The 15,061-nt window shown below is 37.6% G+C and overlaps 1 protein-coding gene across 2 annotated transcripts in view; it reads left to right on the top strand.

Moving 5' to 3' along the window:
* SHOC2 (SHOC2 leucine rich repeat scaffold protein) overlaps window positions 1-14,283 on the top strand; it is a 61,653-nt gene extending 47,370 nt beyond the window's left edge. For both annotated transcript variants that reach the window (XM_084525950.1, XM_084525951.1), the window contains exons 4-9: window positions 1,916-2,046; window positions 5,448-5,636; window positions 6,910-7,032; window positions 8,842-8,979; window positions 9,466-9,583; window positions 10,767-14,283. In XM_084525950.1, the coding sequence (XP_084382076.1) occupies window positions 1,916-2,046; window positions 5,448-5,636; window positions 6,910-7,032; window positions 8,842-8,979; window positions 9,466-9,583; window positions 10,767-10,975 (908 nt within the window). In that variant the 3' untranslated portion in view covers window positions 10,976-14,283. The remainder of the gene's footprint in view (window positions 1-1,915; window positions 2,047-5,447; window positions 5,637-6,909; window positions 7,033-8,841; window positions 8,980-9,465; window positions 9,584-10,766) is intronic.
* The last annotated feature ends 778 nt before the right edge of the window (window positions 14,284-15,061 follow it).

Here is a 15,061-nt window from a genome sequence, read left to right on the forward strand (position 1 = left end):
AGCAGGTCTTAAGTATTCTGCTTAGTGTGGATATGTACTGTAGGATTTAAAACCAAAATGATGACGACTTGTGCATCAGAGAGCAATATCGATAGCCCCAGGTTTCAAATGCCTTTTTTGGTTAAAGGAAGACTTATCTTGCTGCTTCCGTCAAAGTAAACTGTAGACTTGCTCAGAAAGAAAGCACTTATAAATAAAAATCCCGGTGGGAGATGATGTTAGTTAAGCAGCTCCAGGTGGCTACCTGTTGTTTAAACTTCTGTTTAGTTTTTGACAATACCAAGTGGAATTTGTTGCTAAGCTCGTTAGCTAGGCACTAGATACACACCGAAAATTTGTCATCTTTTCTTTCTTGCTTTGTAAGACCTGGAAATTTTTTTCTATGGGAGGCTTTTTTGGACTTTTTTGCCTCTCACTGTTCTTACGAATCTCTTTTTTAGTAACTGCAGTGAATCATTCAGCATTTCCAGTTCTCAGTTTTTATTAGGTACACTACCAGTCTAACCACTCCGTGATTTAGGGCCAATTCTTACTGTATGTTTTCACCAGTCCGGAGTACTTCAAGAAAGAGGTATTTTGCCATTTCCTTTGCTCAGACTTTTTGTCTGTCTAGTGCATTTCATACACTAATTTGCTTCTTCATTTGCTGTGTTCCCATCACCTTTGTAGAAGTTCATATGTATAGACATTAATATATCCTTCAGTTAATGAGGAATTGGTCGGACTATACATATAAGGCTCCCTTCATTTTTTATTTGTATTTTTAAAAAAATTTTGGTTATTCTTGCTAGTATTGAATCTTCTCTTCCTTTTATCATGTATCTTTCTGGTACTTCAATATGCAGAATACGTAAGTTGTCGCACAAGTGGTTGTAAAAATGTAAAATAGTATAAAATAGTGAACGTTCTGCAAGGACTAAGTGTGTGAATTTGTTTCAGTAGCAGAAGCTTATGAACATACACATGCACAAACGTGCTTTCTAAACACATGGATGAGACAGAAGGCTTTGCACCGTTCTTCATACTATTTGCCAGATGATTTTATAGAGAAGTTTTGCGCCTTAGTACTTGCAGGAGAGTACCGAATGCCCCAGGACTGTGTAGGTCAAAGACATTCTTAAGCACTTGATTTTGACCCCGAGAGCTTGTTAGCTGTCAAAGGTGAGAGCTAAAGGGATCTTCACATAGGAAATTTTCAAGATGCAAGCTTCTCAAGGCTTTTTCTCTGGACAGAAATACAGATCAGCAGGGACTGTCAGCCTGGCAATATTCAGAAATATTTTTAAAGCACTATTGTCCAGATTTTTGCAGACTTCTCCCGGACTTTTCCCTCGGTATCATTTGAAAAACTTGAAAGATTTTTTTTTTTCCGTCATCACTTCTTAAGGACTGTGTTGCTTTTGGAGGATAGTAGAGCCTTGGTGTTGTGTGGTTTTCCCCCACCCCCCTCACCCCCTGTAGAGGAAATTGTTTTGCCAAAACCGAAGCCGTGTGAAGTATGCCCAAGTTCTGGTAATATGAGTCATGGCATTCAGTGACGCTATGTGTAAATTCTTTTTTTTTTGAAAAACAAAAGTTGTTTTGGGGATATTGAAAACAACAGAGTTCTTTGGTAGAAAGATCAGGATAGGACACTTCTCCAGTAGGATGCAGGCTTTCCTTTTCCTTGCTTACAGTATCATGTACAAGTTAAGAATAACACAAGGCATGTACCATTACTTCTCCTGCATTGTTGGTGTCAGCATTGGAAAGCACGGTAAGCTATGAATGTCCTGTTTGGGGATGACAACTCCTTTTCACCCTATGAAAAGTTTGAAGTGTGAAGTATGAGACTACAGAAGAATCAGAAGTCAAACTGTTTTCTGTTCCTTGGTGTTAATATAATGATGTGTTAATAACTGTTTCCTCCCTCTAGGAAATCTGTCTAGTCTAAGTCGTCTTGGCCTGAGGTACAATAGGCTGTCAGCAATTCCGAAGTCTTTAGCAAAATGCAGTGAACTTGATGAGCTGAATCTGGAGAACAACAACATTTCTACTTTACCAGAGGTGAGAGTTACAGGGGAGTGGGTTTGGGAGGGAATGTGTTGTAAGGCGTCTTTGTTTTGTAGAGGATTTGGAACATGTCAAATAACTTCATTTTGTCTCGCGACTCTGAGGAATACCCTTTGTTTTAATCTACATGTGTAGTGTGAAATATTGCAATTCTGTACAAGTTCTTCTATAGCAGTTAGATATGCCTACGTCACGCAGCTTCTGTCAGAAGTAGGAGTAGTACGTGTGGTTCCCATCATTTGAGCTGTATAAGAGATGTTTTGTGGAAGAAGTGGAAGTAGAAAAAAAGAAAAAAAGGATAACTATCCCTAATTGAGGCAAGAATGACCTTTAAGAGAGTGAATAAAGTGTGCTTGCAGCTACTTACTTGGCTTTAGCATTCTCATTTTAACATGGAGAACCATATGCTGTTGGCACTGATGGGGTAGCATCCAGCAACTCATTGATGCACCTTTCGTAAGTCACAAAAAAATAAAAATTTCCATCATGTTTCAGTTTCCAGCAACTCTGCAAGCATCACAGACAAGGGAGGAGAATCAGTTTTCATGCTTTTCATAGTCATTGCACTTGGTTGTTTTACCCTGGTCTCTTGCTTCACGCTTAGTGCGGGAGCAAAGAAAAAGTTCATTGTTAGAAGTTCTGGAGTCACCTTTTCAGTCTCTTCAGGCAACACATTTCCTGAATGGAGTGCTTTGTTAACGCTGAGGTGGAGACACAAGTCCTAGTCCCCAGTGCATCTTTATATTTGTCTGTACTCTTTCTCAGAAATTCCCTGAAACTCGCCTCATTAACCTTCAGTTTCACGGTCCTGGATAGGTGTGGTAGGTGGTTACAGACCGTTTTTTCAATACAGTTTTGGTGTCTGCATACTTTGAAACTATTTATACTGCTGGGTTATACGTCTCATCCTGATTTTTTTTTCATTTTTGTAATTTCTTGAGACTGATTTATCAGGGCAGCAGATTGTAAGATGCTCGACTGCATGCATTTGGTGCTAGTAAACATTTAGAGGAAGTGTTTGAATGGAAGCATTAGTGCCTGGGCAGAATTGCTTGGACAACATAAAAAAAAATCTGATATGATTTATTCTTATTTTGGATGTTTCTTCCATTGATTTAGAACTGTTTGGAGATTAAAGCTGTGAGACAAAGCATAGAGTTTATATTCTCTTCTGTTTTAATGGTGGTCCAGACTGCTTTCCTAAGCTGAAAAGAGAGAGAGATTTCTATAAATCACTAGCATCAAAGAGGTATATAAAAACTATACATACAAGAAAAAAATAAATACATTTACAGTTAAATTTGGAATTAGGCAAAGTATTCGTAGTAACAAAATGTCACGACCTTTTTCTGTCAGATAAATTTTTAAACTCAGCAATGATAGACTGAAGACCCAGAATTTAATAAATGTTTGGATAAAGCTATCATTTAAGGAAATGCCACTGAGTGAAAGCCACCAGGCTGCTTTTAAAATGAGGACTAAGCTAGCTCTTCCCACCCTGACATATTATAAAAGCAACTACAGTGTAATTACAAAAAGATAATGTGAAGATGATTGCTTGTTTTTCAAATATGTTCAGTCCTCATGCAAAACTATTTGAGACCACACTGACTTCTTCACGTATTTGCCAATAATTTGTTAACACCTAAGCAGCTACCTTGCAGAAGTGTATAATTTATCCTGTAATCAGCTTAAAATAAAGCGTTCCTTGCTATAATACAAAGAACTGTATTTGCTGAAGAAACTTTGGAATTTCAAAACATAGCTGAGGCTGCTGACACAACGCCTAATAAATATTTTATCTTAAAAGGATGGGCTGGGAGAAGGCAGCACTGCCACAGTTTTCACAGACATAAGAGCATTGTTCTTTTTGTGCTGCCAAAGCTCTCTTGCTTCCCTTCAAATGTGTTTAATTACTCTAGGCTATTAGAGTGTATTAGCTAACATTTTTAATATTTTTTGTATAGATGCAGAGTTGAAAAATTGGCTTTAGGAAATGCCAAGATCCATTTGAAGCCATAAAGTGTTTCTGTAACAGAGCTCAGGGACTGCCTAACCCTAGGACAAAGAATATCAGTTAAGTAAAGTATAGCTAGAAACAGTATTTCCCAATCAGAGGTTGTGTTAGTAAATGATTAGGTTTTAATGACTAATACTGATTTATAGATCCATTATTTTGTCTTTAGGGGAAACCTGCTTTATTGATGCTTACTGTGATGCCCCCAGAATTGTATTTCGGTGCTTAAAAGTTTTAGCCATGACTTGTAGACTATTCCCTATTTAATCCCGCTTTACTTACAGCAATGTTAATAAAGAGTTTAGAAGAGAAAACTGACCAAAGCTTTCCTGGTGAAAGCAGCAAAACCATCTTCTTAAAGTTTTTACAGTGCGTGTAGCAGTGTAAGTGCAATCCAGAAGCACTGACACTAGAGGTACGGTCGGAATCATTATCTTGTTACGGCTCTTTCCTGATTGCAGATGTTGCATTATTTATGGTACGTAATGCCACGCACAAATCTCCAGTTCCTGCAACGCTTAAGCAAATAGGGCTGAATTCAAGTTGGCATGGTAATAAGCAAAGGTGACACTTTCAGCAGGAATTTAGCTCTCATTATTCATCCCCGTGGTACCAGCAACGTGCTTGGCGCATAACTAATGGGTAAACCCTGCTGTCCGCGCTGCTGAGGTTTCGGAGTCAGTTTAACTGAGGAGGGGTACAGTGGGGCTGTGCACTCAACGGGCAACCATTGCTACCTCCAGGCCTTTTGCTTTTCTTTTTTGAAGTGGGATGAAAAGAAAGGTGGAGTAATAATTATTTAGGAGCATTTTGGAAATAGGAGGAAAAAAAAAAAAAAGGGATTTTTCAAAGCAATTTCCAAAGGAGGTATCCGATACACATTTGAAGAGCAGCGTGTGCTGTTGGTACCTCTTCGGGCCCCTGTCTGAGTTGTGAGCAAAGGTCAGAGCTAAGAGATGAGAGGCTCAGTGCCATGGGCTGTGCATCCCCCAGAGCCAGGACATCTGATGGGGGCATGCTGCTGGCTGCGGCCACTGCCTGTGGGCTTCAGAGCTGCCCAAGAGGTAGCAAGGTGTGATTACAAAATTCCTTTCCAAGGAAAACCTACTAAACTTGTGCTTTCAAAGGTGGTGTCTTTGTTTTTATGTATATATCAGTGTATAAGGAAAACGGGGGAAATAAGGTAAAGGGTGATGGCTGTGATGGGAGATTGCTGCTGATGGAAGTTTTATCAAATCTAACCCTGATCTGTGTGTTGCAACGTGTATTTGGGGGATAAGCTTTGGGGGGGAGCATTTCCAAGTAGACCCTTGAAGGAATAGAGCTGTATTCAAATAAATCTGTCCTAAGTTCCCGGGTGGTTTTCTTCTCTCTGCAGGGTCTTTTATCCAGCCTTGTCAAACTGACTAGTTTAACGCTGGCCAGGAACTGCTTCCAGTCCTATCCTGTGGGTGGCCCGTCCCAGTTCTCCACAATCTACTCTCTCAACATGGAGCACAACCGCATCAATAAAATCCCCTTTGGAATTTTCTCTAGAGCTAAAGTATTAAGTAAGCTGAACATGAAGGTGAGGCACAGAAACATGCTGCTGTTTGTAAAATCAATGAGGAGCACTGTTCCCTGAATTCTGGCAAGCCTAACGATTTAAGGGATGAATTTATCGTGCTCAAGTGGGCACTGCTGCTGTTAGACATTGAAACCATTCTGGATTAGTTTAAAAATGGACTGTCAAAATGTTATTGAGGCGGCTGTATTTCGGTAGTTAATCTTTTGTCACATTTGCTGGAGTCTGAACAGTAATGAAGTGGCTGCAAAGTTTTCAAATAATCATCTAATAAGATGTGAGTGTGTATTGCAACTTATTTAAAACAAAATTATGTAACGTTTTTAAAATATGTTCTTTTAAAACCTAAGTTTGGAGCATGCAGGAAAAAAGGACCTTTAAATCTGTGCTATGAACATGTAGAGAACAGAGCAAAGAGAAACAGGGAAAAGAGATAATATTTTTCAATAAATGGGTTTATGTTCTTGTAACAAATTATTAAAAAAAAAAAGTTTCAGCAGTAATTAAGCTCAGCAACTATCTTAGAAAACTGTTGGCACACATGTATTTTCAGTTGCATTATTACTAGTTTTTGCAGCACGTACGCATCTGTAACTTTGCATGTTTACCAGGACTTTGACTCTGTTTTTTGAATATACGGTGTCTGATCTAAATCATAGGAGCATTTTGAGTAGTAGGATGTTTAGATTAATTTCAGATGATTTTACTCTGGGCCATTAACGTATATTTCCATTGTTTCATTCGTTTGTTTTTTTTTTTTTTATTCCCCACCTCCCCTAAACGACATGTATCTGTTGATTTCAGACTGAGCTATGAAGCTCTGCTGGCTATTCCCTGTGTCCCAGCTTGCTCAGTCACGTAGTCAGAGCCTTGAGTAATATCTTTGCTTTTGTAGTTTTGTAATGACCTCACTTTTTTTTTGTTGTTGTTAAATGGTTGGAAGAGGTGGTGTTGGATTTTTTTTTATCAGGCTCCATATATTTTTAGTATTTCAGCATTGCTGATAGCAACTTTGTAAGTTATGGTGAGTTCTCTGTCCTTTTTTCTCTCCGTTGTATACAGCAATGAAAAGGAAAAATGTTTTAACTACTGGGACGTTGGAGGGCAGTTTTTTTATTAAAAAGGGGGGGGGGTAGTTGTCACCTTCTTATTCTTCTGATTTAATTATCTCCTATTTTGTTGTGAAGTATTTTATAAGCCATTTGTCTAATCTCTCAGGAGCCTTGCTGACATCTTGCAAATGCAGACCCTAAATGTTTGATATGTTAAATCACAGGACAATCAGCTGACCTCTCTCCCGCTGGACTTTGGAACTTGGACTAGTATGGTAGAACTGAACTTAGCAACTAACCAGCTCACAAAAATCCCTGAGGATGTGTCTGGGCTTGTTTCTCTTGAGGTGAGAAGAACATAACTGAACAGCTACTTGAATCCCTGCAAATAAGCGTTTTCTACTACAGGTATAAGTAATGTTATTTTGGGTCAAATAAGGCCAAGTGAATACATGTAAGTATGGCATTTAAATAGGTTTATTTGATCTGTTTTTGGTTGTTGTGACCAGCTTTTTGAATGTTGTGCTTTAGACTGTGGATGAATGTGCACAAAGGGTTATTGCATACATATTTTTAACTATATAGAAAGAAAACTTTTCAACAGAAAGTTATTGCTGGAAATTAAATGGCTCTGAACTTAGTATAGTTCTTGGAGACACCAGCATGGAAACAGAGGGGGTCAGAAAAACATATTGAAATGGTCTTCAGTCAAAAGTGGCTTGAACATAGCCCTGTGAACCTTGTAAACAGCCAGGTGGGAATTCTCCTCAACCCTGAAGGGGTAAGAGCTCTTACGTGGAAATCATGAACTACACCTGTCTTGTCCCCTAGACCTGTTTCTCAAGGTACCCTCAGCAGAGACAGTCAAACTTAATAGTCTCGGAGGGACATAAGAATAGAGGTGCTTGTTGGGGCAGCTCTGACATCTTATTAGGGGACTTCACAGCCTCTGTGAGCCAATGGATAAAGTCTGCTAAAGTACTTTTTCAAATAGTATATTTGAAATTGCAAGTTTTCGGTGTGGCTACTGCTCTGAATAATTAATCATCTGTTTAGTCTGAGGTAAAGTTGATGTGGCAGAGCAATAGTGCTTTAGTAGCCCAGTTTTCTTTAAGTTAAGGCTCAGGCTGATTGGACTGGGAAGTTGGTAATCTCTGACAGCTGGATTTGTGGGTGGTCTGCTAGCTGCAGAAGCTCGGGAGCTGTGCAGTCCACAAAACCATTAGTGCTATCTTTCTCTGTAATTAAAGAATCAAATACAAAGAGCTATTTGGGCAGTGTTTACACAAAAGTGAAGGTTCCCACAGCAGTGCTAAGTCAGCTGCCTTGCATGTAGGTAATATTTTCTGTTCCTGCCTTTGTTTCTAGATATGCGATTAGAGCGTTATTATTCCTACCGTTGTGTATCTTAACACGTAAAGGAAGGCCATTGTAACACTGCTTGTGCCAATGCTAAATTTTTGGCTTTTATTCATTTTCATTTTCACTTTGATTTTATCCTTGTTCTCTACTCTGTTCCTGCCTTCAGTGTTTCCAGGCTCCACGAAGCTAGTGAGAGTGAGATTGTTGAACCTTGGCATTTGAAACTGTCCAGCCTGGCAGGGATGAGCCTCTGCTCTTTCACGCTTTTGTTTTGACCTGCTGTGTTAAATAACTAGATAATAGCATTGTTTAATCAGTGATTACCTTACTGCTCGCTGTGTTATTATGAGGCTTGGTTGTTTCTAAGGACTGTTAGGTTTGTCTGAAGCTAAATGATTTACTAGTATAACTTGTGGCTCGATGAATAACTCTGTTAGTTGACATTGCAAATGAGGCTACGTTTGCTGAATGTAGGATATTTATAATCCATTTTAGAAAGAAGGAGAAACGTGAGAAGATAATATTCTAGTAGGGGTGAGTGTGTGCTAGGAGTCCATTTTAGAAAGCCAACGGATATCTACACAGTGCTCTGCTTAGGTGCTCCGATCTGTACGTTCACTTGCTGCTACTCCTACTCAAAAGGGCATAGGGAGAAAAGGAATAATTTGTCTGTACACTAATCTTGGACTTCATTACTTAAGAATTTAAACAATCTTGTCTTGTTATATTATTATATAGCCTGAATCCTTGTTTACTTATTGCATTGCTGAAATTCTTTTTTTTTTTTTTTGAAGGTTCTTATATTGTCAAACAATCTCCTAAAAAAGCTTCCCCATGGAATCGGAAATCTAAGGAAACTCCGAGAGTTGGATCTAGAGGAAAACAAACTGGAATCCTTGCCAAATGAAATAGCTTACCTCAAGGATCTGCAGGTGAAACAATAATTGGCAGAGATAAACATCTTATGTCCTTTATTTACACCATACTGTTTTAATTACAGCTAGTTTGGTGAAGCAAACTATTCTGGATGGATATAGAACCAAAAGTTAAGAATCTTTCACAACTTCCTCCCCAGTCTGTCCCCACTAGTTCTTCCCCAGATTCATTAGCTGATTTCGAACAAACAAGTTTTAGAGTTTTACTGTGTTGCACCGTGAGTACGATACTACGATGGGAATAACTTCTGTGGTTTCAGTCATTTTCATGAAAACTTTTATGTTTAGGATGGAAGGTGTGTGTTTTAATATTATGGACTGTTAGGTTTTTATGTTTAGCGATGCCTCGTAGAGTTCTGAAATGTTGGGATGTAGAAATTTTCAAATGCTCGAGACAGAACCCACCACGTTATCAGCCATGTATCTTGTTTTTTGCTGTTATTTTAAGGCACAAGTTAACTTTTAAAAATGTTTTTTCCTTAGAAATTGGTTCTGACTAATAATCAGTTGACCACCCTTCCAAGAGGTATTGGTCACCTTACCAATCTAACGCACCTTGGGCTTGGAGAGAATCTTCTCACACACCTTCCTGAGGAAATTGGTAAGACCTATTTTTTTTTTTTTGATTGTTTTATGCAGTGTGGCTGAGCAAAAGCAGTTACTGACACAGAAGATAGGCATCTACTGTGCTCACAAGTAGAGCTACAAAATTCATGCGAAACTTCCAGATATACACAACCTGATGTGAACGATGTGCCACTGAAAAAGCACTATAAGTGTATGATACTTATCTCGCTTCAGCAAGCTGTAGTGAAATGAATGGTCTAGCTTTTTTGAGTTGTTTTGCAGAGAGCTGCCAAATGCACACTAGCTTGGAATGGTGAGATGCAATTTATCCTCAAATTCTTCCACAAGCTGCATGCTATTGATCACCTCATAAAACTATTCTTTTTCTTGGAAAGAGGTCAGTGTTAGAAAATACACAAGTCCTATTCTAATTCCATGGTGTAGACTAAAACCTTGTGTAAGGCATAGACAGCTGAAGCAAATGTTTCTGCTGATAGTTCCTCTGTACACACTTCTTTTTGTAAAGCATCATGCTGTATTTGACCTTAAGTAGATAAGAAAAGCAAGGAAATCTACAGAAAGTAGGGGAGGAGTAGAGTTATTCTTTCTGTTCACTTGAGACATCCTTCCCCAGCTGCTTTCTCTCAAGGGAGATGAAATAGTTTGTTAGATTATAGGTGTGTATGGTATGAAAGATGGGAAAGTGGGGCGTGTCGTAAGGAGGACTTGTGTGTTTGGAGTGTATTTCAAATATATATATTTCTGTGTCACACTACAGTTACAGCTTCAGGTCTGTAACAAATATGTTGTAATTATGTAAAAGGTGGGGTATAGATATTTTATTAGAGATGATAGATGCCATGTGGCATGAGTAGATTCTAGGCCCTTCTAATTTGAGTTATTCGGTATTGACTACAATTTCAAATTGCTAAGCTGAAGAGTTAAGGTAAAATCTCCATCAGTTCTTTTATTCTGTGTATTCTCAGTTGCTCTCTGAGGGAGATGTTGTAATTGCTATTTTCATGGAAAAAGCTAATGTAGATGTGGCTCTGGTTTAGATAATGGTGAAAAGAAAACTTGCAGTTTAGGAGTTCGGATGAGTAACTGACTGATTTTATATTGTGAAGAGTTTCCAATTGGGCTTAGAGCTCCTGTCTAAAAGTTTAAAAACTGCATGAACCAAACCATCCCTCTTTGTATTATTTTATTTTAACCAGGTACACTGGAGAATCTGGAAGAACTGTATTTGAATGACAACCCCAATCTGCACAGCCTTCCCTTTGAGCTGGCTCTTTGCAGCAAACTGTCAATAATGAGTATTGAGAACTGCCCGCTCAGCCACCTTCCACCTCAGATTGTTGCAGGAGGACCCTCCTTCATCATTCAGTTCCTAAAAATGCAGGGACCATACCGTGCCATGGTCTGATGCTAATCGGATTGTCCAATACACTGTACAAAATACAAACTGCATTAATGTTGTAATTGTCTGCATATGTATATATAATATAATATAATATATGTGGTTTATATTATATTATATATATATAAATATATAAATAATATAAAAAGGCGAATTTAAGACTGCATTATGTGTTTCTGCTAATAGAGGAATCATAGCCATTTAGATTTTTTTTATTCTGTAAAAATGCTTGTCTAAGTTTTCTTTGCTGAATTTGATGGATGGATGTCTGAGTAATCTGGAAATGCCATTTCATTTAAAGCAATTGCCAATGAACTCAAATTTAAGGGACAAAAATAGTTTTGCTTAGATTTACTTTCAGTTAAGAGAAACATGTAACCTTTATATAATGAACTCTTCTGTTTTACTCCCTCTTTTTTTTGTGTCAAAGCCTGAAAGGGTCATGTGTCCTGAGGTTGGGATTTTCTTTTAACTTATTTTGAGATTTGAAGCAAATGGTGTTTTTATATTGTTTACAGTCAGAGTAAATCACTGGATTTTGTTTTATTTTGATTTGCTCTGTTTTAATCAATCATATCTAGAATTTATATGCCTCTGCTGATGAATTTTTATCAACTGGTTTGTATACTAAAGACATATTCTCATCAGAACAACTGGCAGGTGAAAAGGATGCAGTCAAAACGAAAAGGAAGAAAAAAAAAAGCTTGAATTCTAAGTCTTGCTTCCCTGAGTTATCAGTTGCAGGCATAACATATCTGAACTGAGCCTTTTGCAGTTGGTCTTTTCTAGCACAAGTAAACCTTTTCAGATTGGTAAAATCATGGAGTATCCTCAGTGAAGAGCGGTTTTCATGTTGTGAAGTAACGATTCCATGAGGTCTGACAGAACAGTTAAGTGGCAAGGAAATAATATATATGTACATTTTTATTACAATGTTGAGTCATAAACTACAACAGGCAATTTTAAGGATTCCTTCTAGTCCTTGTACAATAAATGAATGTGTCTTACTTTTAAACACTGCAATATATGTAAGTTTTAAGGTTGGTTAACAATGTACTATGGTTTTATATCTTGACTTGCCTTGTACCTCCTTCCATTACGGAACTTCTGTGTCCAAGCACAATATCTTCACACTGTGCTGTTTTGCTGCTGAACTAAATGCACTTTTCCCCACAGCTGGGGCACTTGCTTCAAAATATTCAGTTCAGTATCTTGATTATTCTTTTTTAACTTCATCCTATCTGTTTCAGTATTAAACTGATCTATTAAAAAAGAGGCACCTTTTTCATTTGTGCATAGATGTTGATAGCTCAAGAGAAACACTGTAAGTAGTGGACATTCAGTTTGATCACGACTTTCTTGGTTGCTCAAAAGGCAGAAGATGCTTCAGGGAAATACACACTATTGCTGCACTTGCAGGGCCAGTTGTCCCTTTCCAGGAGGGCAGGAGCTTGAGGCGGTTGCATTCCACGTTTACTGAAGAGCTGTCCAGTCTGTAATCATTGGAGTTGCTGCTGGGGTAGCGTGGCTTAGAGGACTGTATCTTTTGAACAAAATAAAATCAGCTGATGCCATGAGAAATCTATTTCACATGCAGAAGCTTGGGGAATATTATTTCTGGCTTTCAGGCATGCTTACTTATGTATATTGCCTTGATCTATTTTTTTTTTTTTTTTTTTGGCATTGCATTCTGTTTTGTCTTACATCTTTTCATTAACAAGGAGTAAGTTTTAAATGGAAGGCAGGTGGAGATATAAAACCTTAGAGGGCTTAAACATGCTGTAAAACTATTGTAGATGTCACTGGATTTTACTAAGTAATTTTTTTTTCTTTCTCACACGTTCTCTCTCTGACCCCCCCCCCTTTTTTTTTTTTTTTTTTTTTTTTTTTACATCTACTGTAGCTTTTCAGTTTAGACTTTAGTTTATAAAAGGCTGTTTTCTTATGGTTCTGCCTGAAGTTAATCTTTCTCAGCATTAAGGTGTTAAAATATGAAGATGCTGAAGTGCATATTTTCAAGACTGTAATCTAACTTCTGGATATACTGCTAAACCCGTATTTGTGCCCTCAGGTCACTAGGGGAAACTGGTTTGAGTAATAGGGTTCCTTAAAACAAAAGTGGCGACCCCTTGTGTTTTAAAGCATCTTGGTCTCATTCCCTGTCTGCTTCTCAATCCCATTTTTTATAAGAGCTGACGGGATTTAATTTGTTTAGTTTGTAAATATGTTGATTATTCACCTTGTTAAGGTACACGGTTAATGACTGTATGATTGGAGCTGACCCTCTCTCACATAAGTTCTTGTGGAGAAGTTGGCTACCAAAATAGTGCTCGTTACACTCGCTTACAAACAAAGTATTCTTTTCATTACACTTATAGGAATAAATAAAGCTATGTTTTAATTCATTACTATATTAAAAACAGGATATTTTTTCAAACTATCTTTGTACTAGTATGGTTGTTGCAGTGCCAGATAATCCTGAACCCTGTTTTAGAAGTTTAATTTTATACATTCTGAGGTGAGTGCTTATTTTTTCAGCGTCTCAAGAGAGATTTGAATAAAAGCAGTGTGAGAGAAGTTCTGGTACAAGAGAAATTAAGTCAGAAATAATTGAAGTTCTTAAAACTAGCCTAAATTTTAGGTATTAAATGTGTAGCATGGCTTGGGAGTATGTGCATATAGATATCTATATGCACATACGGGGATTTATATCCAGATCTATTCACAGATCCATATAAATCCAGCAGTTTTGACCATTCAAAGCAGTCTTCTATCCTGACATAAAACTTCTGCATTTGTCAGGATGCTGGACTGTTAACTGGTGCAGTTTCTAAACTGTACTTAATGCCTGATGACATTCAGTTGGACACATGCTGGTTCATACACGTCTAAGTATTTTGTTGGGCCTCATCAATTAAAGTCTGAATGGAAATAACTTCATCCTGACAAGTGTATGTATCCGTACATACATGTATATGTGTATCTATATGTGTATGAAAGCATAGACAAGGTGGTGAAATGAACTCTTTAGGGCTCCTTTCAAATAAGGATGGGAAATGGGCGATTCCCAGATACTCATATTAAATATTCTAAATCTTCCTTGCTCTACTGTTATCTTCAAAATAATTTACAAGGGTTATTGAGAAGTGTGACAATCTTTATTCTGGGTGAAAATCATGACCTTTATTGCTTGCCCATGGACAAAATGTCAATTTTGTGTGTCTGCCTATGTACATAAAAAAAAAAAAAAGTGCATATACATATGGTCTGTAAAGACACTGTCCTGAATCACGCCTTGACTTCACAGAAGCTGAGTTACTGTACTATAGACTATACAGTATTATGGAACTTTGATAAGGTCTAAAGCAGATTAGGGATTTGTTAAATTACAAAAAGAAGGTTTAAATGCCATCGTGACTCATTTTGGTCACATATTGCATTTAAATTTGCAAAACAGAAAGTTGGTAATCATTCTCTGCAAAAATACTTTGTTTTAGTATAACTAATATAAAAGTATTAAAGTTATGTCTCTGGCTGTCCCATATTGAACTTCCTAAACAAATTTGTCTAGTAAAAATGCAGTGGAAGTGCTGCATGTAAAGGTGGGGTCACAAAGTTATGTGATTGGCACTTTGTAGTTTGTCAGATGTTATTGGACATTTCTAAATTCACGCCCACTTTTTAGAAAGAGGTTTGTGCTGTAGAATATTTGCTTCAGTGCCTCTTCTGGATTTTAGGTTTTCTCTGCAGTTTTGTCCATCTTTTGCTGATGTTGTGTGAGTGCATGTTCAGACTTCTTGAAGGTCGTGTTTGTACATGATTTAGTAAAGTAGTACTCAGACTGGCTGGCTGGTTAGCACTTAAACCCATTGTGTCACCTGAAATCCAAGTATCTCCAATCTCGGAAGTTGGAAAAGTACTTTATATTTAAAAATTAGAAAACTTTATCAGAGTTTTTTTTTTTTTTTTTTTTTAATTTCTGAATCAGTGCAAACTCTTAGCTGGGGAGTCTTCATATCTGGATACAACAAAGAATCTTCATGTAGTCAGTATCACACCTCAGTTGTATCAAATTAGCACGCCAGAATAGCT

The sequence above is a fragment of the Aythya ferina genome, assembly GCF_964211825.1.
Source record: "Aythya ferina genome assembly, chromosome: 7".
NCBI classification, from domain to species: Eukaryota; Metazoa; Chordata; class Aves; order Anseriformes; family Anatidae; genus Aythya; species Aythya ferina.